The 26023-nt window shown below is 40.3% G+C and overlaps 2 protein-coding genes across 4 annotated transcripts in view; both read right to left on the bottom strand.

The window, feature by feature from the left end:
* The window catches only part of HEATR5A (HEAT repeat containing 5A), a 62498-nt gene extending 62080 nt beyond the window's left edge, over positions 1–418 (bottom strand). For both annotated transcript variants that reach the window (XM_083864071.1, XM_083864073.1), the window contains exon 1: positions 298–418. The gene's annotated coding sequence lies outside the window, so the exon portion shown is untranslated. The remainder of the gene's footprint in view (positions 1–297) is intronic.
* Positions 419–9287: 8869 nt separating this feature from the next.
* Positions 9288–16700, bottom strand: DTD2 (D-aminoacyl-tRNA deacylase 2). Of its 2 annotated transcripts, none has more exons than XM_083863183.1 (3): positions 16504–16700; positions 11606–11675; positions 9288–9638 (listed from the first exon to the last, which is right to left on the bottom strand). In XM_083863183.1, exons 1-3 carry the CDS (start codon positions 16681–16683, stop codon positions 9313–9315), a joined length of 576 nt encoding a protein of 191 aa, XP_083719309.1. In that variant the 5' UTR covers positions 16684–16700; the 3' UTR covers positions 9288–9312. The 2 variants fall into 2 exon arrangements, with proteins under 2 accessions (XP_083719309.1, XP_083719310.1); XM_083863184.1 differs by having other exon boundaries at positions 16546–16700.
* Between the last annotated feature and the right edge of the window lie 9323 nt (positions 16701–26023).

The following is a 26023-nucleotide window of genomic DNA, read 5'->3' as shown; positions in this document are numbered from 1 at the left end:
CCTCCTGCCCCTCCACACGGCTCCTCCTGCCCCTCCACAGAGCTCTTACTGCCCCTCCACACGGCTCCTCCTGCCCCTCCACACAGCTCCTCCTGCCCCTCCACACAGCTCCTCCTGCCCCTTCACACAGCTCCTCCTGCCCCTTCACACAGCTCCTCCTGCCCCTCCACACGGCTCCTCCTGCCCCTCCACACGGCTCCTCCTGCCCCTCCACACAGCTCCTCCTGCCCCTTCACACAGCTCCTCCTGCCCCTCCACACAGCTCCCGCTGCCCCGGCCTCGCTCAGGCCGCGGTACCTCCGGCCGCAGCGCTCCCTCCCGCGCCGCTCTGCGGGCTCGGCCAGGTCCGTCCGTCCGTCCGTCCGTCTGTCTGTCTGTCTGTGTGTCTGTGTGTCCGCCCGCCCTCCTCCAGCGCGGGGGGGGCGGCGGGTCCTGCGCCCGAGCTGCCGCCGCCCGACGGCGGGGAGGGGAGCGGAGGAGGAGTGTGAGGGCCACTCAGGGCTCAGGGCTGTGCAATCGGGCCCGGAGACATCGAGCGCCCGCGGCGGCCGGGAGGGGCCGGGAGGGGCCGGAGGAGGCGGGAGGGGGCCGGGAGGGGCCGGGAGGGGGCCGGGAGGAGGCGGGAGGAGGCCGGGAGGAGGCGGGAGGGGCCGGGAGGGGCCGGGAGGAGGCGGGAGGGCCCGGGGGACAAGGAATCCCCTCCCTGCCTGCCCCGGGCCGGGGCGCCCCGAGCTCCGCAGGCACCGGGCCGGGAGGGCTCTGCCCCACGGGGGCACAGCGGCCACAGCTCAGCGCTGCCGCACCCAAACAGCAACAAAAGGCCCCTCTTGGCGATGCTCTGTGAAGGCAGCTCAGCGGGCACTGCCGGGACTGGTAGCTGGCTGTGATGGGCGCCTTCCGTGGCTCCTGATCTCCCCCCCGCTCCTCAGGCACCCGTGTTTCCCCGGGCGGGCCCTGGGCCCTGCACGGGACAGTAACGGGAACATGCCCTGCACAGGCAGCGTTCCTCAGTCCCAGCGTCTGCAAAAGCTGTTACTCCTGGGTTTCATCGGTGTAAGCTGGGATCCCAAATCGATATGGAATCCCAAGGGAAGGAGTAATTCTGTGTCTTACAGACAAGGTCAGCTGAAACTCCTCCAGGAATTTCACCTCATTTCTCCTACTGCATAGCTGGTCCAGCTGGAGGATGTTGATTTGTCATTGGGAATTACTTCTACCCTTCCAAATTTTCATTAGCCAACTCACTGGCCATGAAAAAATATCTATTGGAGGGTTTTTCTTTAATGTATTCTGTGATCGGTTTAAGTTCTATCTTAATAAGAGTAAAGTATATGTCTCTCAATAATTTTTTAGTTTTAAAAGAAACCAAGTATAATCTTATTTTTGGTTTTCCAGCTGATGCCCAGCCATGTTTGGAACCTGGCACCAGTAATTCTCTCCACAAGCCTGTGTTTTCTGGGACTATCTTTTAACATGTGCAAACAGAATCTCAGAATCATGAAGACTGAAAAAGACCTGTAAGATTGTGTCCAACCTTTGACTGATCACCACAATGTCAACTAAACCACAGCACTAAGTACCATGTCCAGACATTTCTTGAACACCTCTAGTGATGGTGACCCAGCCTGCTCCCTGAGCAGTCCAATGCTTAATGACTCTTTCCATAAAGAAATTCTTCCTGGTGTCCAACCTGCACCTCCCCTGGACGGCTTGAGCCTTTGTCCTCTTGTGCTATCACAGTTTGCCAGGGAGAAGAGGCCGACCCCCACCAGGCCCCAGCCTTCCTCCAGGCAGCTGTAGAGAGGGAACCGTTGTGGTGAGGGAATAATGCCTGGGACACAAAACCACAGCAACAGAAATTGTGTCTAAACCTTGCACAAGCTTGCACATTTGAGTCCACATGGGTTCAATATGTAAAGTTTACATGCAGGGGATCCTCTGTGAACATCTGTACTCAGTTATGCAGATGATTCTGCTGAGAAATATTTCAAAGAGCACATGCAGGGCTGCCTGATTACATTGTGCTGTAGATGCCATGAGCACTAGGCTACGTTACCATATATGGAGACTGGTTTCATTTTTACTAAACTGACTGTGATAAAAAACATGAGCCCCGATGCAATGACCTTTGAAAAAAAATTCTGGCAATGGATGTGGTAATGAAGAATATGGCTCACATCTGAAACAGGAAATTATTTACATATTATGTTTCACAGAAATCAACTCCACAAACTCATACTGATGTAAAGGTGTTAACCTGGTTTCAAAAATCACATACATTCCCAGAAAGGAATTGCTTGCTAAGTTAACCTCATTTTGATCAGGAGCTGAATTGCTGTTACTAATACAGTGGTTTGCAATTCACTTGTGAGAAAGGTCAGCTGAACAATTTATATTCAAAGAGTGTTTGTTGTGTTATGTTATGACTTTTTCCATAAGGAATTCCAGAAAAACAAGGAGACTCTGACAGTCCTGAGGTACTAGAAACTCCTGTCAATATTTGTGAAGGATTGTGTTTAACTTAGAAACAAATAAACAAGCCCAAATCTAGAATAATTTTTGGAAGATTATTGCTGTTATTATCATTATTATACCTATTATTCACTCCGTTATGGTAGCAGGCAGAAACCCAATCAAAATTAGTATCTTGTAATGCTGAGTGTTACATGAACACAGGGCAAGACAAAACATCATTCATTAAGAAGTAAAGACTTGTTCAGTTTTTCCCAAGAATTCTCTTGCCCAGCCCCCCAAGACACATGATATCAGATCTAAGTAATGCTTTGTAATGCCAAACTGATATGAATCAATTGGAATAACAAGGCATATTGATGTAGGATGCTCCTTCCATCTCTGGGTACATCAGCTTTAGGGCTGCTTTGTGCCAGCAGTGCTTACATAAGGGTAAGAGTCTGTCTTAATTGGATTTATAGCTAACCTTGATTTTTCCCGTTATTTTTCACTAAATTGGTCAACAGACTGTTAAGCATTCACTGATTCAAATTAGCATCTACTTTAGCAGTTATGCATGCCATTTTTATTTTTCCCCTTTTCAATTTAAAAATTGAAATTAAAAAAAATTGTGCAAATTTATAATAATTTGTTCTAAAACAGAAAAAAAAATAGGACAATTAGACGCATTCACCACATATTAATTCAATTTTCCCTTTCCTCATTAGTCCTAACTGTGCTTCAATAACAAATTACTTAATAAAATAAGCAACTGGCAAATAACTGAAATGCTCAAACCTACTGATCAGTCTTCTCATTAGTCTATTTTGTTAAAGTTGGTTGACTGATTTAGAGGATGAGTCAGTTCTGCCATACAAATTCCAGACATAGTAGAATATCTATGCAGTCACATATGCCTCTGAGCTAAATATTTTCATTCTTTCAGCTTTAAAATCCTCAGTGACTCTAGAGGAAGAAAAAAGAATGTATGCCTTTGAATTCAGTGAATTCACGCATGAGTGAGAATCACAGGACTAGGGGCCTACTTTGAATCAAATGTTACATCACCAAATAATTATATAGCAAACAAACCCAAATTCCATTATATTTTAAAATCATTAGGAAGGGAAAGATTAACCATTTAGTTTTACTTTCTGGAGGCACGTAAAACCCAATACATTTTGGTCTGTCCTAGCTTTTGCAATGCTTTAGGTAGAATTCTTGCTTTTTTTACACATTGAATATCAAAAATAATGTATAGTTTTATACTACAATACTGCTAGGCTTCTTTTTATTCCCAACACAGTTCCATTTTTACTTTCACAAAATGCAAAGCCTGAATTCCTGCCAAGCCATTTCACAGTCCTGCTGTTATTTTAAATCCTAAAATGCAAATAAAAGTATTATGCAGGTCTAGATAATGTTAGATACAGCTACCAAAATGGAAAAGGGGAATAAGAAAGTTAGATCTAGGGATGGATTGCCAGCTAAATACTAAGGCCTCCCAAAACCCTTTTACATTCAGTGTTAATCCAAAATTTTCATTCATTGCCAGTCTCTTTTCTAATGGAGCACATCTAAGATCTTTTCCTGCACATTTTTAACACATCCTGATGTAAATAGGGCATGTTGTCGCACTTACACCAGTAAATATAATTACAGTGAATGTAAAGCAATTTTAAATTCAGAGTAATGAGATACATGTAAACTAGAAGAGTAAGCCAGGAAAGCCATTTATTTGTTTTCCCATGCTGTCTGGATCACTCCTATTTAGAAATACTATGGGGTGTTATTTGTACTGATACCACACTGTGCACTGAGGTACTCAAAATGCTCTGTGAACATTAGCTTAAGTCACATCTGTGAGGCAGAGGCTGAACTAGGAGGTAGTGAAAGGCAACTTCCTGTAGCTTCAGCAAAGGTGAAGAGAGGTGAAAGCATACTGCCTTCTAATGGAACAAGAGGATCAGAGGTGATTTTTTGCTTTAAGTGAAAGGGGAAAACCCCAGTGGTTTTAAACCTCTTTCCCCCCCATTTTCACTCTTTCTTTGTATCACAGATGGAAAAAGTGGAGCAGAAAATTGCTTCGCCCAAAGCCATGCGCTGGCAATAATTGAAGTAGAAGACAGCATTGGTTTAAATAGAAAATGTGCAATACATTTGTACTATTTGGGCTATTCCAGCTGCTGTTTCTTTCTCTTGTCCACATACACCACTTACTTTTCAGCTGTAATTGCTGGTAACCGAATCTTTTGGGAATCTCAGGGGGATTCCCAAACTGTGAGTTGCTCTCAAGAAGCTTCAAGAAACAAAGGAATAAATAGGAAATACCAAATTCGTCAAACTCTTGAGAGAGTGTCTCAAATTTTGGGTGCTGTTTCCCCAAGAAAAATATTAAAGGAGGAAGCTCTGCTTTCTGTTCCTGTCCAGCAATTGTGACTCTGATGTCTAGAATAAATCAGCTGGTGGATCTCCCAGACAATCCAAACTCTGCAATAAACAGTGATCGTCATTGTTTTGTTCAATGTATGGTCTTCAGGATGAAGACACAGAAAACAAAAATAGATAACCAGTTATTAGATGAGAATTGAGATGCAAAGAATTTAAGAAATTCAGTCAGTCACAACAGAGTTTGGTGGCAGATCTCAGGTAATGAATGCCTGTGGAGACATTTGTGGAGACCACTCTAGCCCTCTGTGGCATACTGCTATCCAACTTCCAAAGAGAAACAACGTGTTTGAAGAAGTCTATACAGAAGACAGTGATAGAAACTAAAAGCAAAAAAATAACAGAAGCTTAAAAGACTCATCCCTTCTTTTCAAAAGAAGCTGTTTTTTATACCAGAGGTGAGATTGAGGTTCAGCAGATCACACTTTTAAATCCAAGTCGATGTGGAACTTTTTCCTCAAAGAGGAGCTAAAAAGCAGTTGTTGCATGTTGCAGTTGAGTCATGATGAAGAATTTTTGTGGAGCTTTTGTGGTAAATGAGATCAGATATCATACATGCATTAAAAGACCTGGTAAAAAGCATCACAAAGGCTGGCTGATATCCAACAGCCCATCAAGTGGCTGCCATTTCAACATGGGGAAGCAACAGTCTGCAGAAACTGTTATGTGCAAAATGTTGTTACAGGCAAAAGGAAATCCACCCTATGTTTAGTCATGCCAAATTTATTTTAATTGCAACCTTAGCAAATTAATCAAAGAATTATTATCAGTCCAAATCTAATTGCAGAAAAACAAAAGAAATAAAAATAAAGAAGCTCTATAGAAGGTCTCAATAATAATGGTACAGTAAAAATTGTTATGCATGCACTATTTAGTACCGATTGTCACCCCTCTTTCTGGTGTCATGCTTGCCCTTTCATCTCCTTGTGGCTTCCACCTGGTAGAGGGAGCACAGTGGATCATCAGCATCTGGATCCTGTGCCTGCAGGAGTATGATGTTTATGATTTCTTCTTCTTTTCTCTCCCTTTTTTTTAAAAGTATTTTTCACTTGGGGTTCTTTTTATACATTTTTAAATAAAGTTTTACTCCTTGCTTTTTCTTCACTGGCCTGCAGCTAAGTATTTTTCTTTTTGTTCATCTTAAGTGTTTTGCTTTTTGTTTTATCTCATATAGTCACTTTCTTCTCTTTTTTATCCCTAAGAATAGTTTTGCCTAGCTCTAGGTTTATATTTCTTCAACTGAGCATTGGCAAGTTCTTTCTAGCCTTGGAGTCTCCAGTGCCAGCCTGTCCCCCATCTCGTACTATCCCATCCCTCTACTTTACACTGCAGTTGGTGTCTTCCCTTCTCAAAGCTCCTGCTGTTTTAATAGGCCTGTATTTCTGTACCCTCTAACACCGTGTTAGAGTCATAAATATATAATTCTATACAGAATAAATACTAATTATTAATCTCTATATAAAAACTGTGGTTACACATAAAACAAATTAACCATAGTCTCCTGCCCTCAGAAAAAAAAATGTTACAGCCACATTAAATAAAAGCAAAGCTCTGAGAATCCTGGGGAAAGTTCCTGTCATAATCCTCCATCCTGAGCTCTTGGAACACTTGGGACAAGGCCTGTAAACTGTAACTAACAGTAGCAATATAGTTGCAAATATTACTGGGCTACATGCTGTTTATTAACTTCTAGTTCTGGATTATTATTTGTACATTGTAAATTCATATGTAGTGGCGGAGGTAAAAATTTCCAGAAAGGCCATGGGAAGGAAGCAGGAATACTGGTGACTAGAAAACAGGCTATTGCCTCTGAACTCATTAGTGACTGTTTATGAGCCCAGTTCATAGTCCACACACGCTCAGCTTCAACACAACTGGGTGTGTGCGCTGCAAACAAGGTCACAAAAACCCGATATTGCAAATTCCTGCGTGGCAGGTGAATTGGAGACATAATGGCATAAGGACAACTCCTCGCTTTATAGGTTATTTCAAGGAAGTGGGGAATATTAAGCATCTTCTAATAGATATTCTCTAAGTATAGAACAGGATAATTATCTGAGTTTTTGTCTAGTCATATTACAGAAACTATTTAAAGCAGAGTCAGGTCATCTGTTTAAAGCATATATTCATGGTTGAAGGGAATAAGCATTTGGCTTTGAAAAAGTAATTTTAATCAATTTTTTTATCAGTATGGTCCAGCATGTTATTCAGAAATGGCTTCCTTCACTAAATGGATTGTGAATCAATAGTAGATATAAATAAAGCAGTACAAAGGGCACATCATTCAACAAGCTGCCAATCCCTGGAGCAGAGGATGGCAGAAATCAGTATTCCAAGATGGATACACAAATAAATGAGGAATGGCCAGATAATACACAAATATCCACCTTTTCACAAAAATTTCAGAGTTCTATCTGGTCCGTAGAACCCCTGGAATGTACATTAGTTTTTATGTGCTTTATATGATGCTATGAGATGGAGTTTGCTTTCAAGTCTGTTTTTCACTAAACATTTTCAAGCTTATCGCTCTTAGAAATCTTAAGAGTTCCTAAAGTATAGAGAATGAATTGCCAGGCTGCCAAAGATCTTTCTGGAGACAGGAAGTAAATGAAAAGCTGCAGATTTTGTATACCTCAAAGGATCAAGTCTTGAGATATACTAAATACCCACAATTCCTGTAAAGTCTGTGAAAAGTGGTATTACTCAGCACTTGCAAGGATTTGGCCTCCAACAGAAAGAAAATTGCAATGTTTTTTCAAGCACACAGATCATAATGAATTGTATTAGTCATTTGCATCAGGACAATATTGTTTAAATGTTGCTAGTAGGAACTTTGAACATGACTCATATTGTGTCTGTCATAACTGTTAATTATTAATGAATAAATATGTCATTTGGGTCCTAATAGCTAATATTTCTAGGCCATTAATGTAAATGGTTGTTTTCAACTGTGAGAATATCTGACAGTTGCCAGGAATTCAATATCCTTATTTATTTCATAATTATTAACCATATATTAAGCTAACCTGAAAAAAACCTCATTACTCTCTCATCAAAACTCTAAGTTTTGTACCTGTTAAAAAAATGTGATTCTCATGCGATAGTTTGAGCCTACAGATTACACATTCAATGTTTTGTATAAAATAAGGACAGAGTATTTGTAACTACTGGCCTATAATTCAGGATTGTGCAAGCTGCCATCCTCACTAGCCATAAGGTTTTACCTATCTTCCAGAATAAATTCTTATTCAAACAGCAATTCTGGATAATTGCTGCAAACCATATAAATGTCTGATTTCACTTTGAACCCTTCTAAACCATAATGCTGCATTAAAAAGAGAAACTTGTTTCACAGGATGAAAACATTTGAATCAGTTTTGAATTTGCCACATTTTAATATAGCTGTTCTGTTCTTACTGCCTTTCAAGACAGAATTTCCCATATCTTCTTAACACCATCTGTTAATAATGTTTATAACAGAACTGCATAGGGGGTCAGCTGGGAAGGGGGCCCCAATGTATCAATATTGTCTATAAAAGGAAAGCTAGTCTGTGCCTCGCAGCTTCAATGGACAAAAAGTTGGAAGGAAGCAATAGGGGCAAAGAGAACAATGAGATGGAAGTGTACATTGTATACCATCTTTATTTTTGTTTTCATTTGAATGTTTCTGTTCTTTTCCTGAGGCTCTGTTATGAAAGAATTGAGTAGACAGCAAGACCGCAGTAACCAAGCTATAGCAGGCAGCCTATCAAAACACATCAGAGATTTCAGAATGCAAACTTCAAGCAAGCAATTCAGCGAGAGTGCTGGTTTCTAGATGTGCCTCACTTATTGTTCCCTGCATAGGCCAAGATCAGTCCTGTACTGCCGTAAGTCTCCCACCCTTACTCACTCCAGTTGAGGGGGATGGACTTTCTTATTTAGTACTTACTCTCTAAGAGGCTAAATTCAGTGAATTTGTTTTCAATATATTAGTTAGAAAGCATTGTCATTTATAGATAGAAAACATAAAGGTAAAAATTGATACAAATGCATCTAAAGTATCTTTTTAAATCTATAAACCACTTCTTCAAGCTATACTCTTCAAGCTATATTCTTTCATTATTTTTTAGTAAAAAATGATTGCATTATTCCATTTTTGCTGATAAATCTTTTGAATTATTGGATCAATATTAACAAATATATTGAGCACACTTCAGATGCATATGAGACAAAAACACATACTCATAGCAAGGCAGTCTCAAGCATCCTTCTATTCAATGGGATTGGCAAAACCAGTACAGATGAGTGAAAGTCTTTTTTAACTATCTGCCAAGAGAATCCAGCACTTCAATGCTTAGGAGAAAAAAAAAAAACAAACCAAACAATCAAACAAAAGACACCAGTACTGTATTTGAGATACAATTTATTTTTTCAAAATTCCATCAGATGAGTGTAAGGTCCGTTTGTATCCAGTTTTAACACCTGCCTGTTTCCGTATGTGCCGTGCTTGACAAGAACACCGGCCTCCATGCATTTGGCATTGGCAGCCAGTTCTTTTTCACACAGAGTCACAAACTGAGAATAAAGTTCAAACCCTTTTTCTTTGTCGATGTTTGCATGGTACTGCATCCTTCTTCCCTTTGGTTTACCACCTAGAGTAGCTTGTGGTATGATGAGTACGTCCCCTGGTAGATCAAGAACAGAGACAAACTCGCCGTTTTCATTTTCACTTAATTTAACATTCAACAGCGTATCGACTGCAAACAAAAATAAAATAAGAGTTAGCATAACTGAAGTAATTTAAATAGGGCATCATAAACAAGATCCAACAAATATTTTGATGTTTGACAAACCACTGAGTAAAAGAAATTGTTTATTAATGAACTGAAACATGGACAATCAATAAATACTCAACCAACTAACATGTCTGAGTATTGTGAGGAACGTGAAGGATATTAATATCATATGTCTAAAGTTCTATTTTTGGGAGAAGTGATTGGCTATCTAAAATCCCGAAGCTGATTCTAGTTGGACACACACAAAGGAACCCCAGATGTTATTTGCATGCCTTCCTTAATTGCTTGATACTCATACAGGCAGCATTTGCACAACACTGCGCATTGTAGGACACACCATCCTCAGTGCACTTTGGGGAACATTCTGCCCTGACTCTCGTTTCATTCTGGTGGCAGCAATTTGCAGCAGGACCCAGACTGATCTGAGCTGAAGGCACAGCTCCATGTTTTGGTCCCAAGTAGAGCAAGCGTCCTTCAGCACTGCACTTCCAGACTTCCTGTCACTTGAGACAGGAGGTGGGCAGGAAGGTCAGATGCAATTTGGCTTATAAGCCACAACATTTAAACTTGCAAATAAAATCAATGCATTTACTAACTTTAGATTTTCTGATGTTTCTATAACAAATCAAATCATTACCCCAACTCTGTAAAAGCTGGGAGGATACTAGTCATGCCTTCAAACCCTAAACATAAATGTTTAATGTTGTTAGAAGCAAAAACAGCTGAGTTGTGATTCAGGAACCAAACCCACACACTGAAACAGATTCAAAAGATATTTAGGAAACAATATTCTCTAAGACCGGCACTCAAGGAAGATGCTCCTGGATGAATCTCCTGATAGGAAACAGAACTTTCTTTTTCTGGCCTGTTTCAGCTGCCCCATAGCTGAAAATGTGATTATTCTCAAGCAACGTTCTCATGAAACTCTCACTACCACAAAACAAACTTTTATATCATAGCTTTAAATATTTAGCATCACAGAAGGGCTGTGCCCTCCAAGACCAAGTGAGAAGCCCCCAGGAGCTGCTCTCAGCATTTTTAATAGCACCTGTATTGTGCACTGCTGGTCCCAGCCAGCAGCCTGAAATAGACTGAAATAGTGAAATACTATTACACAACCTTTAGCCAAATCACAGCTATCAGCCAGCCACAGAAAAGAAAAAGAGCACTTTTATCTGGAATATGCAGCAGTACAGAATTTCCCAGGGGAACCAGTGCTACTGATGGAGGAGAGGAGGGAGAAGAAATGACATAAAAGTAAAAAAACCCCCTAAAACAGCACAAAAAATCAAGCCAAAACAGCACTGGGTAAAGATAGAAATTGTTACTATTTGACCTTATCCACAGCACATTCTCTGCTTCAGTGTAAATGTTCAAGTGCATGTGGAGAAGACAAGAACTGCAGACATTGCTGTTATTGCTTCTGGACCAGAAAACTGCACATGCTAACAGTGTATGTACGCACCACTGAAGTGAGATGCAAAGACACTGTTTCATTATCCACACAACTCCCTCTACCGGCTATAATTTTAAATATCCTGCATATATAGTGAGATCAGTGTTAAAATACTTATCAAATCATGTCATGTATTTAAAATTCAGTTCTATCCTGGACTGAACCTATTGCCTGACACATGTAATACATTAAACAGGAGGTGCAGCATATTCTTTGTTTGCTAGAATGTTATCAGGGGGATTTGTTTTCTAGGTTGGTCATGAAGAGACAGATGAGGAGGCATGGACAACTGTCAAAAGAAACAAGACAGACCAACTGTTCTTTCAGCCAAGTAATTGATTTGCAATAATGCCATCTCATGGTTTATCTCATGGCATTATTTAGAATAATGCCATCTCATGGTACCTTCCCTGCCTCAACTGCTTTTCTTCCTTTTCAAACAATACAATAATGTCTATGGATTATATCATACCAATTTTTGGGACAAGATCCTCATCAGCACCTTTGAAGAAGCATATGTAGATAACAAGCCCTCTCTGGATCTACAAAAGATTACAGAAAACTGTGTCAATGTTTCTCATTATCTACCATGCATGCTTATCATTAAAACTGGTATCAACAATGACAAAACCAAAGCACATAACAGACAAAGATTCAAAGAGCAGGTTTTGTTGTTTAGTATAGCTTCAGACATTAAGTTTACACATCACACTGTGGAAGGTAAGATACATGCTGATTATTTGCACAATGCTTCTTCACACAATTAAGACAATTTATTAGCTCCATGTGAAGCCAAATTTAGTTGGAATGTAGAGTGTACAGAATTATCATAGATGAGGTGACAAGGTGAATTAGTATACTTAAATCCAGCATAAGAAATAATTGAAGTTTTTTTTCCTATCAAACGCACAGCTAAAATAATTTTCAGCGTGAATTTTGATATTATTTCCAATTATGAAACATGAAAAACACCACAGGACATGTCAAAGAACTGAATTTTATTTTGATGTTGAAAATAATCTAGTACAATATAATTCTGAAAAAACCACAAAGTCTGTTAATTAAATCTTTAAACATGACGACCAACAACTGTGAAGTTGTTCAGAGTATTATAAAGTTGTTCAAAATAGTATTTATCTAACTGTCAAAATGGAACCTTTCAGCTGATTGGCACAGAGTAAAGGATATGCCACATCTTTAGCACCTTTAGCACATGTTCAGAGAGACTACTTTAAGAACTGTATTTGAGGAAAGAATTAGGTCTCTACTGAAGAGAAAGCACAAGAAAGGATGTTAGATTGGGACAGGAAGGAGTTATTAATACCAATGCTATCGAAGGAAAAGGATAGAAGATATGAATAGTTTCTAAAAATTACTTTTTAAAAAAAAAAATCTTCTATTTGTTTTTTTCCCTTTTTCTTTAAATGATAAAGGTTTCTGGTGAAGAAATCTTAGCTATACACACAAGATTTTGTCTCTTTGTTATTGCAAAGATTAAACAAAATGCTCAAGGCGATGACTGAGAAAATGCCTTCTCAACTATTTTTCTAGTGACTAACTTATGAAAAAAGAGAATGTTCTTTGTAGCCAAAATGTCACATGCTGAGAACTTTCAAAAGTTTTAAATGGCTCCTTTCAAAACTCAATTTGAGCACTGCAGAATATTACCCAGATTCCCAAATGACAGCTGTATTTCATAAACACTGTAAGAAATTTGATGGCTGGAACCTCAAATGACATTTCAAATCATCTGCTCAAATAAGGGAGAGAAATGCAGACTGCCAAACATTAGATATCCATACAAGTTTAGCTAAATATTCATTCCAGAAACAGACTGGTGTCAGGATATTAATAGGTAACAATAATGCACAAATAGCTACCAATAAAATGTTTTTGATAAAATAGGCCAAATGTATTTACATTGTATACGTCTAACCCAAGCATTAGAAATAAGTGACTGTGATACAGCACACATCACAGAAAATAATTTTAATTCTGAGACTTATGAGTCTTTTTTAATACATTCTCACGCCAGTAATGATATTCTGCAAGCAGCTCATTTAAAGACATAAAAAAGTGAGTAAAGTGACCTCTGCAAGTCTGAAGGCCAGACAGACAAAGATTATGTAAAATAAATCATTATTTTTCCAGCCTCTGCCCTTATTCAATGACTGTTTTTGACTAAACTATTTATCACAAGATGAGACATACATATTGAAGAAAATTAGAGGGACAGGAGATTAAATGAGAAAAGAATTAATTCAGAGACAAGTTAAAGCTGATAGAGGATGCTTCTATTTGTTCTGCATGTTTATGGTCTTCTAGAACACTTTACAACCATGATATAGTTGAAAGCTATGCAACTATTTGTAAGCTGAAACTTATGGTTTTAACTGTGAAAGCTGTGCTTCAACCTCTTGTTAAGTCTTACTTCACTCCTTAGTTTTCTTAATTGAACAGAAGATGTAAAATGGAATGCAATTACAAGACCAAACCTAATAATAACATGTGTCTGTCTGACCTTATATCAGTGTTCCAGGTGTCCCAAGACTTGTGCTCATTGTCAATGGAATGTGTAAACTTTTTGAACCAAAGCAAAACCATTTTCACAGCTGCAGGTCCTCGGTAACCCATCAAAGCCTAGCTGACTGTTCCTCAGACTTATAGTTAATGCACAAATATTCGAGCAAAACGCCACAAATAAGATGATAAATTCAACATGCTGGTGTGCAAACAGCCACTGCAAGAACCTACACAGTGACAGGACAGGAAAGGTGTGCTCTGTGTGGATCTACTGGGAGCAGTAAAATGCCTACATAAATAAACTAGCAAAGCAAGATACTACGCCACACTGGCATTTATTATACAGCTGTCTAAAGAAATCATCAGATCAGGCAATCTGAATCCTGAAGGGCTGAAGTACCCAGCCCCAATGCCATACAGACAGCCTCAGCAACACTACCTCCAAATGCTGCTTTCTAGCTCTTTTGCAGGAAAAAACAAACAACTGATTCCTTCCTCACCTTCCTTACTAAATACATTCATCTATATTTTTCAGGATTTCATTAGCAAAACTGAAATATATTCTGCAAAATATTATCTCTACTCTACCTTTTACTGTATTTTTCTCCAGGAAAATGAAATGGATAATAAAAACAGAGATAGTTTGTAATTCTTAGAAAGTCACTTTGTGAAGCTAACATAAATTATTCCGTGACATTTCCATTTTAAGTTCAGATTTACTACCCTCTGGGAAGATTTCTTCATATTTCTTCTATTCAGTGCAGCAAAGAGAGATTGCGTCACCTGCCACAGGTCACAGAACAAGTCTGTGCCTGGTATTCTGCACCTCTTTTTGCCATAGTAACCAGAAAACAAGTCAAGGGAAAGAAGATAAGGAAAAGATCATTCTCCTTGCATAAAATGTAGGCACTTAAAATTTTTAGCTGAATATTCATTTTGTTTCTTTTCTCCCACAGTTATGAAATACACCAAACCTTACCTTATGTCACCCCTACCTTCACAAGAAGAATTCCTTTTTTTCCTTCCTATTTTGCTGTCTACTTAAACCTTCTGTGGAGGGTATATCATCACAATGTCTCAAGGTGAGGTCCTACTTTTGATTGGTCATAAAACATCAGGAACACACTGGTTGATGTAAATAATAGTTGATGAGGTCTGTATTTTTTATTTTTGTGGTTTTGCATTGACACGCAAAAATAGGGAGTAAAATTACCCTACCAGAAAATGTCAGCAGCAAGATTTCCTTCCAGTGACCTCATACTAGAGAAATATGAATTTCCAATTGTCTTTTTTTCTGCATGGTGACTAGTTCTTGTTAAAACAGACTTCTCTTAAGAAGCCCCAGTGACCCAGGAAAGATTCCCAGGTACCCATGACAAACATTAGTAAGGTTCATATCTGCAAAATATCTGTTGGAGACCACCCAAATCTCTTTCAGGTCCCTTTAGTGCTATCTATTACTTTCCTAGTGATTTTGCAAAGTAGAGAGATAAAGTACATAACCTCCTTGCAGCAAAGTTATTCATATCTCTCAACCACATGTACCTTTTAAGATAGTTTAAAAGAAAGACAGTAAAATTACATTTCTGCTTTTCTTTAGTAGATCTACAATTGCTTCTGTGATTAGCAAGCTAGAAATAGCTTATTTCTCCTATAGTTAATTTATGCTGGACTAAGCAAATTTGATTGTAATTAACCTTATACTGAGAGGCTAATAATGCAATATACACAGATGCACTTCTGTGAAACACAGTATCTGTGAGATGACACCTATTTCCTCCCAGTAAAACATTCTGGCTTCCCAGAGCATACTGCAGAAACCAGTTCTGCTGGATCCACCTGTCCCTTCTGAACAAGGAGGGAAATGTTTTAAGGCTAATATGAAAGGCAAATAGTGAACTCTCTTCAGATATGTTGAATGAATGCATAAACTGTTTAACCACGTTAGAACTTCTACATTTGAAAATTTATGCAAGTGACTGTATTAAGCCCCTTCTGTTATAACAGTCTTTAAAAAGGACAAAAGAAAAAAAAAAAAAACAAACAAAAAAACCACAAACCCATAGGCTAAATAGTTGACAATGGCAGAAATGAGTTATTCTGTGGCAGGTAACTCACAAGCAATGAGAACTAGAGCAGGGCAGTGCATTCCAAGGGGCAGCCTTCTTGCTGTGGTGAAGAGCCCTGGGCTGCATGCACAGCACAACCAAAGTGTCTACACACCTACCCACCGTCCCCAGCGGAATTTTCCTCAACATGTGTGGTGGTCTACATGCTAAATTTCATTTTTAGTTAGTGTCCTGGGGGAAAAAAACCCAACCAAACAACATCAGAAGGACTGCTGCCACAGTCCCATTGCCGCCCAAGTTAGCACCATCACACAACAAACACAGCCACAGCTGAGCCCGCCAGCCAAGGCTGGAGTGCTTCTGTGAGAGGGCGTTTAAGAAAAGAAGGAACAACACAGTTAGAAGGGGAGTGTTTGGTCGTGGAGCTGAAGAGACCTGTGCCTGCGGAGGACTCTGCGGACCACAAGGAGAGAGAGAAAAGAGCAGCAGGGAGAGAAGGCTGTGCGCCGGCCTCGGCCTCCTGCTGCTTATCCCTGTGCCGAGGGGACTGACCGCAGCCTTCGCTGACGAGCAGGGGGCGAGGAGAGTGGAAATGAGACGAGGTCAGCAAACTGCCGAAATGCAGCCCGGCCCGGAACAGGAGCACAGCGGGTTCCCCTCACAGCCTGCCCGCCCCCCTGTCCCGCGGGCGCAGGGGACGGACAGAGCGCCTTCCCGCGGGGCTGCGCGGGGAGAGGGGCGATGCCCGGGGCGGGAGGCGGCCCATGGCCCACGTTACCTCCACCCAGTGCGCCTCGGAGCCGCGCTCGGCCGGCCGCACCTGCAGGCGGGCGGACACGCTCTGCTGCAGCAGGGCCCGGGCCCGAGCCGCCCGCGCCGCCGCCATGGCGGGCCCGCAGCGCTGAGGGCGGGCCGGGACACGCCTTTCCGCCACAGGCCCTGGCACCGGCCCCGGCATTGCCACCGGCACCGCCACTGCCACCGGCCCCGGCCGGAGCCCGCCCGTCACGGGCAGCGGGGCCTGGGGCGGGACCTTGTGCCGATGGTTAAATGGAAGGTCCTGATCTGCCCTCTCTATGGAGACAAGCCTTGGAACAGAGTTAAATAAAATATTAATTCAGCTCTACTTACCGATGCCCCAATAGCCCCAGCAGAAAGCGGGCTTTGGTTTCGTGTTTTGATGAGAAATGAAAGATCTCCTTGTCTTCTGGTGGGGAGATGTTACATGCTTGTGATAAGAGCAGCATGCTGCATAGTTTATAATATCAATAATGTTTGTTGTTTCTTTTGTTCATTACTTGTTTGCGTTTCAGGTGGCTGAGATCAGTCTGTCAAGCTGGAGTACTTCTCTTCAATGATACTGCAGTGGAGCAGAGAGAACAGAAAATGGAGTTAAAGGGGATCAAGGTAGCCAGTGATCCAAATCATCTGGAAAAAGAAGTGCATAGTTTTGAAATGAGCTCCCACTACTAATGGGAAAGGTTAAAATACTGCAAATGGTTCTTTTATTATCTTTCAGGTTTTTGGCTACATACCCTGATATCCTTGAATAATATTTCCAAAACTGTCTTTCTCCCATACGTGAATTCTGTCAGACACAAGTTTTGAACAATACTGCCTTCAGGATAGAATGATGCAGAATTCAGTATCTTTCTCCAAATTCATTTTATGACCAAAGATTTTATTTTTGCAACTGTGCTTAAAAAAAAAAAAAAAAAAAAAAAAAAAAAAAAAAAAAAGTTAATGTATAGCAGTGTGAGTAAGAAGCTGAATTTTAGTACCTGGAGTCAATCATAAAGTAAGATTACCAAAGATCCCTATTGAACAGCAAGGGCCTGTATGCACTTCTATATAATCAATGTTATACATGAGGAGATGTTTGGCTTCTGTCATTTTAGAAGAAGATTCTCGATGTGTTCTCAGTGAGGTTGCTCTTCCCAAAGCAAACCTTCCTGGAAGAATGGGAAATTGAACTAGGTGGTTGGTGTATGAAGTAGCTCATTTTCACTAGCTGTAGGGTATTGTAAAATATATGTTTTTATTAAAACTGAGCTAATTTTATTGAAAATACCTTCTGTTCATTTACTTGAAAGCTGTATCCCCAGACTCATTAAGAAGAGTTTAATGATGTAGAAATCCATTTAAATTGAAAGGAGTTTCCATATGTATTTGCAATATAAATTGATTGTTGAGGAAAATGGATTTTGCTACAGTCTCAGCAAATTATGATAAGCAGATTATAGAGGGATATTAATATATAAGGATATTGATTGGTATTTGGTGCTGTGCCATTATTTACACCAGGATATGGTAGAGAGCATTTATACATGTGTAAGTTTCAATACAAATGCCTGTGAAACATTGCATATGAAAAATTAGTTTATTTTCATCATTGTTTATTTCTAGATTCTTGGTGGAATTGTGTTGTATTTTCCTTGGGAAGCCAAATAATTCTGTTGCACCTTGAATTTCTCGAATCTTACTGGCCTATATACCAAAGAATGATAGTAAATTTGTTGGATAAATTTTAGGCATGGATTTGGATTTAAATATTTAAAAAACGCACCTCCTGACATCTAAAGAATATATCCATGCATAAAATAGGTTGGTATTTTTATCAGGTACTATATCAAGACTTTTTTCTGCATGTTTTGAATTTGACAGTCGTCCCAGAATATTTCCTGTATCCTCTCTGCTTGTTGTCACTGAATCTGAAAGTAGGTATTTTGAGAATGGTACCCAGAAGACATTTCTGGTTATTTTCAGATCATTTCTCTTTTGGAGGGGCAGATGGCAGTCTCACAATTTGCAGTAGAGGTGTGTTTTTCCTTACCCTTTGTAGGAATGAGTTCAGGAAGTGTTTGGACAACACTGTCAGGCACATGGTGTGATTCTTGAGGTGTCCTGTGCAGGGCCACTAGTTGGACTTGAAGATCCTGATGATATATATATATACTGTGATTATTTATATATAGGGTGATTCTATATTTGGAACAAATCCTTTTGTCAAGAGGTGGGTGGATGCTGGAAGGAAGCTCTGCCTGTGCAGGGACTTGGCTTTCTCCTTGTCTTTCGGTACCAAAATGGCCTCAAGTGGTTGAATTCTTCTCTGGGAATGTTTTTTGGGGGGGTTTTGTTGTTATTATTAAGTTTGGTGTTGCACACCATTTGGCAGGGGCAGGAGTTGACTGGACCTTTGAAAGGACAAGATGTATCTGGGATGGTTTTCCTTTGTCTGAAACATGATCAGAGGTCTCTCATGCAGCTATCACATGGACAGAGTTGCCCTATCTGTTTTGAAGAGAAACTATACAAAGCTGCAGTGGCACTTAGATAGCGAAGATACAAAGTAGGTTGCTGGCAAAGGTTGTATTTTGGTAGGACTACCTCCTTTGGGACAGATGTAGCTGAAAGGTTCTGGAGTGTCAAGGGAAGAATTAGATTTCAACATTTCATTTTCTCTATTGCCAAATTTGGAACTTTTCCCTTGCCAAATTTGGGACTCTTCCCTTGCCAATTTCAATCACTTAGAATGACTTAGTAAAGAATCATGTGTGGGTGTGGTGGTGCGGTGCTTCTGCCTGCTCTCCCTGGCCAGCTCTGGCACCTGCACTGCAAGAAGGTGCAGTTCTGTATTTTGGAATACAGTTCCCATCCTCTGGGTTCTTGTCTCAGCAGCAGTGTGAACAGTGTGAGAAATAAAGGAATGAGACTCTGGTGGGGAACTTCAACTGAGTTTTTTATATATCTCTTGTCACCCAGGAGTCAGCCCGCCAAAGCCTGCAAAACTTGAGGGGTTTCAACTTAAATATGGGGGCGGGGGAGTAGGGAGGATACAGCTTGGAACCAATCCAGAATGGGAAGGGAGTGACCCAGAACTAAAGTGACAACCCATAGAGCAAATCAAGGAACAAAGGGGGAAGGAGAACTGAGACCTGCCAATCCCTGGACGTCCTCACCAGAACTTTCTAGACATCAGGGAGAGGCCTCGAAGTGACAGACAGGACCCAGGTGTCACATACATGATGATTGATTAATAATGATAACTGGGGTAAACCCTAATGGGGTAAAACATGGGGTACATGGGAAAAAACATTGGCAAACAGTATAAAACCAACAGATGCATATAGAAAACTGGTAAAACCCCAAAACACACCACTGCAGCTGGGGACCATTACTGGTGTGAAGGGTGAGACAGAACTGATGGATGTCCTTGTGCCTTGTGCCAGCTCTTAAAGATTGCTGTTAAGACTCATCATCAGAGAATGGCCTGGAAAGTGGAATTTGCAACAATGAATTGCAAATTTCCATCACAAGGTAAAGACATTCCCACCAAATAATTTGTAAATTGGGATGAATGTTGAAATAAAGTATAATTTTAATTTGGCCATGTTGAAACAACAGGTCAGTCATCAAATCAAAAAAAGATATTGCATATCTTTAGTCCAAGATGCTTAAACTGCCACAGGACAGCTCAGAATGTTAGTGTGATTTGTTTCTGAAGTAATGTTTATGATCATGAGTCAAGTCCTTCACTTTCTGTTGGAGGATTGTGGGAGTGTGAAAACCAGTTCGGATTGTTTGGCGATGTTTTCTGTAAGTTTCAAATGGTGTGTTCTTTGTAACCCCTCCTGTTAGCCCCTGCTGGTCACTCCCTCTTTTCCCTTATGTGTCAATCACATGTTATGTAACCCTCTGGTCCTGCCAGTCATTCTGAGGCCTCACCCCACACCTGGAAAGTTCCAGGAGAGGCTTCAGGTGATTGCTCAAGGTCCAGGGGTCCCCTCCCAGTTACACGCTACTCGTTGTTCCCATGATTGTCACCCCCTGAGCCACTCCCTGGTTTGTTCCTATTGGTTACATGTTCTACCCCGCCCTGAGATCCGCCCCCCTTTATATGTTGTTGCACCCAGGGGTTTGGGGTCTCTCCTGAGGCACCACCCTGGGAGCAGGTTCCTTGCAATAATCCCAGTTTGGTTGACCTTCAAGAGAGTCCCGTCTCTCACTTACTCCACGCCGTCGCTGCGATCCTGCTCCGAGCATCAAGAGCCCCGGTGTAGCTGCAGTGTCAGGGCTGGCCGAGGCGAGCGGCACGAAGAGGCACTGCGACAGAGGATGACCTCTTTTTCTTCTCTTTTTCTCCCAGTTTACTTATTTTGTTTCTCTTTTTGAGCTACTTGCCTTATCAAAAATAGCACAAATAGGTTCTCTGGCTCCTATATTTGGTGTTTATTTTTTGTAGCCTATTTCAGTCTAGTTCAAGACCCAGTCTCAGAAATATTAGCTGAAATACTGATTAGCTGGAAGAGACAAGGTACTGCTTAACAGCAGTGCGGGTGCAGAGAGGATTAGCTCCTGCTGTTAGAATAATTTTACTGTCTAAGGCACGCTATGATGACTGTATTTAGTACTGACTTATTCAAAGTACTGTCCAGATGTCAGGAGTATGTCTGCCTCCTAACCATCATCCTCCTTCCTCCAGAGGTATTTAAATAAGAAAAGCAAAGAAGGCATGAAGAATTTCCCTAGTACGAGTCAGACAGCAGAAATGAGCAGTCCTGTCAATCAAAGAGCACAATTATTGCACAATGCCTGTGCAGAGCTACCAGAAACAGCTCTTCCAGAGAAGACATACAGTGAAGACTATCATCCACTTTGCCTTCCAAACTGCCCCCCAGGTCTACTTAGCATTTGAAAGAACCATTGCAGACTTCTAGGGGAAGTTGATTGAAAGGAAGATGGTACTGTGGTTTTTATCTTTGTGCTTTTACCTCTGAGGAAGGTCATGGCTTCTTCAGCTCCAGTTCTGTAGCATCAGAATTGGTCCACCCCTTTAGCTTTTCCAGCAGAGTTAATTTAGTGTCCCCACAAATGTCAGAGTTGTTCACAGTGAAGGCTGGTATTCCTGTTGTGGAAGTACAGTTCTGTGATTTGAGCAGTTGATTTTATCTGCTAGTTGTGTTTAAAGAAAGTAACAAAAATTTAATATATACAATTAAAAATAGATTAGTGTTTTGTTTAGTCTTTCATACAATTACAAAACAGACACTGAAATGTGTTATAACAATCAAAAGTTAATTAAACTTGTGGAAAACCCCGCAGATTCAATGTGAAAGCTGTGTCAGATACAATTACTGTTTTTTATTGTGAGAAGCAGAAATTTGCATCTATTAGGGGAAAAAAAGTAGCCAGATAAAAGACACACAATCTGCCTGCTTATTGTGATTGCCTAAAGGAAGTAAGAACACTATTAGTCAGTTTCTTTCTCATTGCGCCTGTGACATTTAGTGACTTTTCCTGCTTGGGGATCTCCTGAACCAAATCTTCGTCTGTATGATTGACAGGCTTTAATGTTAGAAGGACTTCTGTATCTTGTTCCAGTGGAATCAGAGAGCAGTGGGAGTGCCTACCTGCAGTACATACCATGGGGTCTCACTGTAACACAGCAAACTGGTTAGAAGCAATATGTTTATTCTTTATTTTCATGGAATTAGGCTAATCCTATATGCTCTTTCTTGTGCAGATCCAATCTTGAGTTTCAACACCTCACTCTTAATTCTGCACAGAGGGAGGCTGAACAGTCATGAAGCTGACTCCATGAGGAGTCCCTCAAAGGCCAGCAGTTTTCTGCTTTACCATTAGGAGTGGTATTCTAGATCCAGGTTGATCCCTGCAGGTGGATCCAAATGTACTTGCTTTCCCTGTCTCCTGAGTTTGGGATCTGGTTGTACACAGCAGGAGCACATGAAAACAACTTGGCTGTAGGATAGTACTGACCCAATGGTGAGGGAAGCAGCACCCAGCACTGAGCTAGAAAAGGGTAACCTTATGGCCAGAGGCTCTGGAGCAAGCAGGGCAGGAGGAATAGAGCTCAGTGACAGTCAACACTGTACAGGCTGTTTGCCATGCCTGAGCAAGCTCAGTAGAGCGACCCAGGCTACCCTTGACTAGTCAAAGTCAGCTTCAGCTTCTTGTGCTCTGTATGGAGCGGCTGACCACACTTCAGAGCCTGGCACTGCTCTGGCAGGTGGGGGGCTGGTTTGCTTCAAGCCCCTGAGCTAACTCATGGCTGGCTCTTGTAGATGGGTGTTGCAAACTGGGTTCCTCCTGATGGAGAAGGTATTAAGAACAGGGACAATAGAGCACAGCTCCTACATTCTTTATTTTCCCACCACCAGGGCTGGTCTGCTGCATCCAGGGAGAATACTCCTCTACCCCTGCCGTGTAAAGAAATTAAAATCTGTTCTACGAAAGTATTGCTGCTCACTGCTCTCTTCACCTTATAAACAGTAATTATGCAATAGCAATTAGTACTATGGAATGGGGTTGTGTTACTTAATCCCATTTTTTTCATCTTCAGTGAGAAATTTTGATGATAATATGAGGATGTTGCTATAGACATAGATGCATCATTATCTTCTAGGATCTGCAAGTTGAGCTTCCATGTTTTCAATAGATGCCATGTGTAACATCAGAGTATTGACATAAAGCCTCGTGTTATTAAAAATGGACGTGAAAAGAGATGTGGCTTTTTCTGTTCCTTTCACAAACAATATGAGAGTTATTTATTATTCTCTCTGTACCTGACTCTTGCCTCCAGTTACTGTTGAGAATGCAGGCATAATAAGGCTGCATGTCATATTTTTGCATTTATATGGATGACTTTCGAAGTCAAACTCACCACAGCTTCAGGCCAAAAGCTTTCTGCTCGAGTCACAGCTCCTATAATTTTTCCCCTTAGGCATACTGATCCTCAGCTAGTCAGGGAATCATGCACACAAATGATATAGGTCATTAGGAAATTCTCTGAATGGCAAACTCTGAAGTCAGCCCAAGTGCTATTTGCCATGCATCATGATAAAATTTGTGACTTTGAGGAGGCCGCAGTTATATGCTTGGTCTGCCATTTATGAGTTGGAGCTGTTGTTTCCAGAGCACAGCAACCTCTTTTGCAGCATAGTTCAGCAAGACTGGCCAGAGCACAGTAAGCCAAGCAGGGCTGACAGATTTTGGCATTTTATTCCCTTCAATGAAAAAATACTGCATTGCAAAACAAATAGGTACTTCAGTTTGCCATAGTGCAGCATCAAATACTGATACAGTGATGTTGATCTATGGGCTTTTCTTAAAATTATATTTTGGGAACTCATTTCCCTTACAACAAATGGTAACTGTGAGACTTTCATTTACCATCAACCTTTGGGTTTTGATGGTTTGTTTCAATAATATAATAGTCAAATATATATTATACATATATAGAGAGAGAGATAGAGAGATTATATATATAATCCTTTCATTATTTTAACCCACATACATAAAAGGTGATCTTGGGAGGAAAAAGCAAATGTTTAATACAGTGAGCTAAATAATAAAAGATTGTAAATTCTAATGAAAATTCATGAAGTCAAATAAGATAATAAACATGTTGAAAAATGATGTTGCTTCTGCTTTGACTTCCAGTGTAGATTAACATGTTTCAAAGATCAGTATCAAAAATTGTTTTTTAATTTTTAATTTTCACACTTTCTCAAAGCACCCATTTTTTAAATGTGTGTTTCTGAATTCATTTGGGATGATATTACTAGTGTATTATTCAATAGCTCAGAAGCATTGCAATGATAGGATTTTTCACATATTCTTTGTTTTATGGTTACTTTAAGCTGCCAAAGAGTCATAGTTTTTTTCTTTTACAAAAGGTGCTAAATTGCTGCTACAGAGTGGAAATGAAACACTTTATCTTCAATATTTGATGTTATAAAAGACTGGAAAAATACTATTTGGTATAACTTTTTCTTAGAGAACCTTTTATTTCACAGATAATTCTTGGAACTGCTGGAGGCTTACATTTTTATGATTAACAGAATAAAACAATTACTCTGTAGCTTGGGATATTTTAATCTCAATTACAGATGCTTAATCTTTTCTTGAATACTCTGTTGCCCATAGGACAAAAAATAATCATGTCTTCATAGTAATAGCCCCTGTGAGGACCACATCCAGATTTAAAAAAATCCTTCATTTTGCTGCCCACAAGTCTAGCACAAATATGACAAATTTTAGCTCCTGTTACAGAAAACACAGATCTAAATAAGGCACTCTGGAGCTTGGAGAATGATTCAGCTCAGTTTCAGGTGAACCTCTAGGCTACATCTGTACTAAGACTCAACAGCAGGAAATACTCTTGGCCATTGCAACTCATCTTTACTCCCTGACATAGTTTTGGCCAGGGCTTGCTCACTGAGAAAAATATTCTGTTCCTGGTTCAGCAGTTAAGAACCTCTGGCTCAGTGCAAAACCTTGAAGAGTTACATTTACAGCTGAGGATTAAGCAGAGGATGGTACTCCAGCTTCACAGTGATGGAGCTCCCCGCAGGTCTATATGACAATGCTTCATACAAGGTGCTCTGACAACTAGGAGTGTTCCTGGCTCACAGTTATTTTCAGCTGAGGTTGGTCCTTGCACATGAACCTCTGGAGCAGGTTGCTATAATTGTGTAAGGTTGTCATAGTTGTGTAAGTGATCCATACACACCCCAAGTTTATCGCTGCCTTCTGAAATACCTCACGCTGCTACTGCAGGGATTTATAAGTATTGAATGGCTATGGGGCAAAACTGAACTGGTTTAGAACATTAACCAGATTTTAGAAATAATAACTATACACAAAAAAAAAAAAAAACAGTAAAAATTGATGTAATGTTTCAATCAGCATCATTGATCAAATAAGATTGATTTGCTACATAAAACTTGTGTAGGCTCAGGGTTCTGATGTTAACAAAAATGCTTCCTGTAAAACAAGCTTGTTACTGAGAAAAATGAAATGAATGAAAGGCACAATTAAAATAATTTCAGAAACTGAAACTGTGAATGTCATCGGGACTCAGCTCTGTAGTGCCAACTGCTTTACTGAAGCTTTTAGGAAAGTCACAATTGTTTTTATTCTGTGTTTGTGCACTGTCTAAAGCAGCAGGACTCTTTCTGCCCCTGAGACTCTTATAATTGCAATTTATCTCCATTACTGAAAAAAAAAATAGGAAAGAAGAAAAGAAAGAAAATGCCACTCTTCATTCAGTGTTTGTAAAATATATGGCAAAGATTAGGAATAGTGTCAAAACCTTTGTTTTTATCTTCAGGTGTGGAAATACTCTTAATTTGTGTTAATTCCATTATGCAAGGAATATCTATATATGTAAGATATTTAAGAAAAATTATGCGGCTGCATTACAGAAGGGCATATTCAACAAAATAAATCCTTTAATTTTCTGCACCATTTCCTGAAGGTTGGAAAAATTGCTGTAA

Source organism: Zosterops lateralis, assembly GCF_965231275.1.
Source record: "Zosterops lateralis genome assembly, chromosome: 6".
Lineage (NCBI taxonomy): Eukaryota > Metazoa > Chordata > Aves > Passeriformes > Zosteropidae > Zosterops > Zosterops lateralis.
Note: the sequence above shows the minus strand (reverse complement) of the source record. Positions and strands in the feature narration are given on the sequence as shown.

What these genes read in the sequence shown, in the direction of transcription:
- DTD2 (XM_083863183.1), bottom strand. Translation starts at nt 16,683, where the DNA reads ATGCCGGGGCCGGTGCCAGGGCCTGTGGCGGAAAGGCGTGTCCCGGCC. An exon ending in CCGAGGCGCACTGGGTGGAG is followed by an intron (nt 11,676 to 16,503) that starts GTAACGTGGGCC and finishes AATCTTTTGTAG; the next exon opens with ATCCAGAGAGGGCTTGTTAT. An exon ending in GGATCTTGTCCCAAAAATTG is followed by an intron (nt 9,639 to 11,605) that starts GTATGATATAAT and finishes TTTTGTTTGCAG; the next exon opens with TCGATACGCTGTTGAATGTT.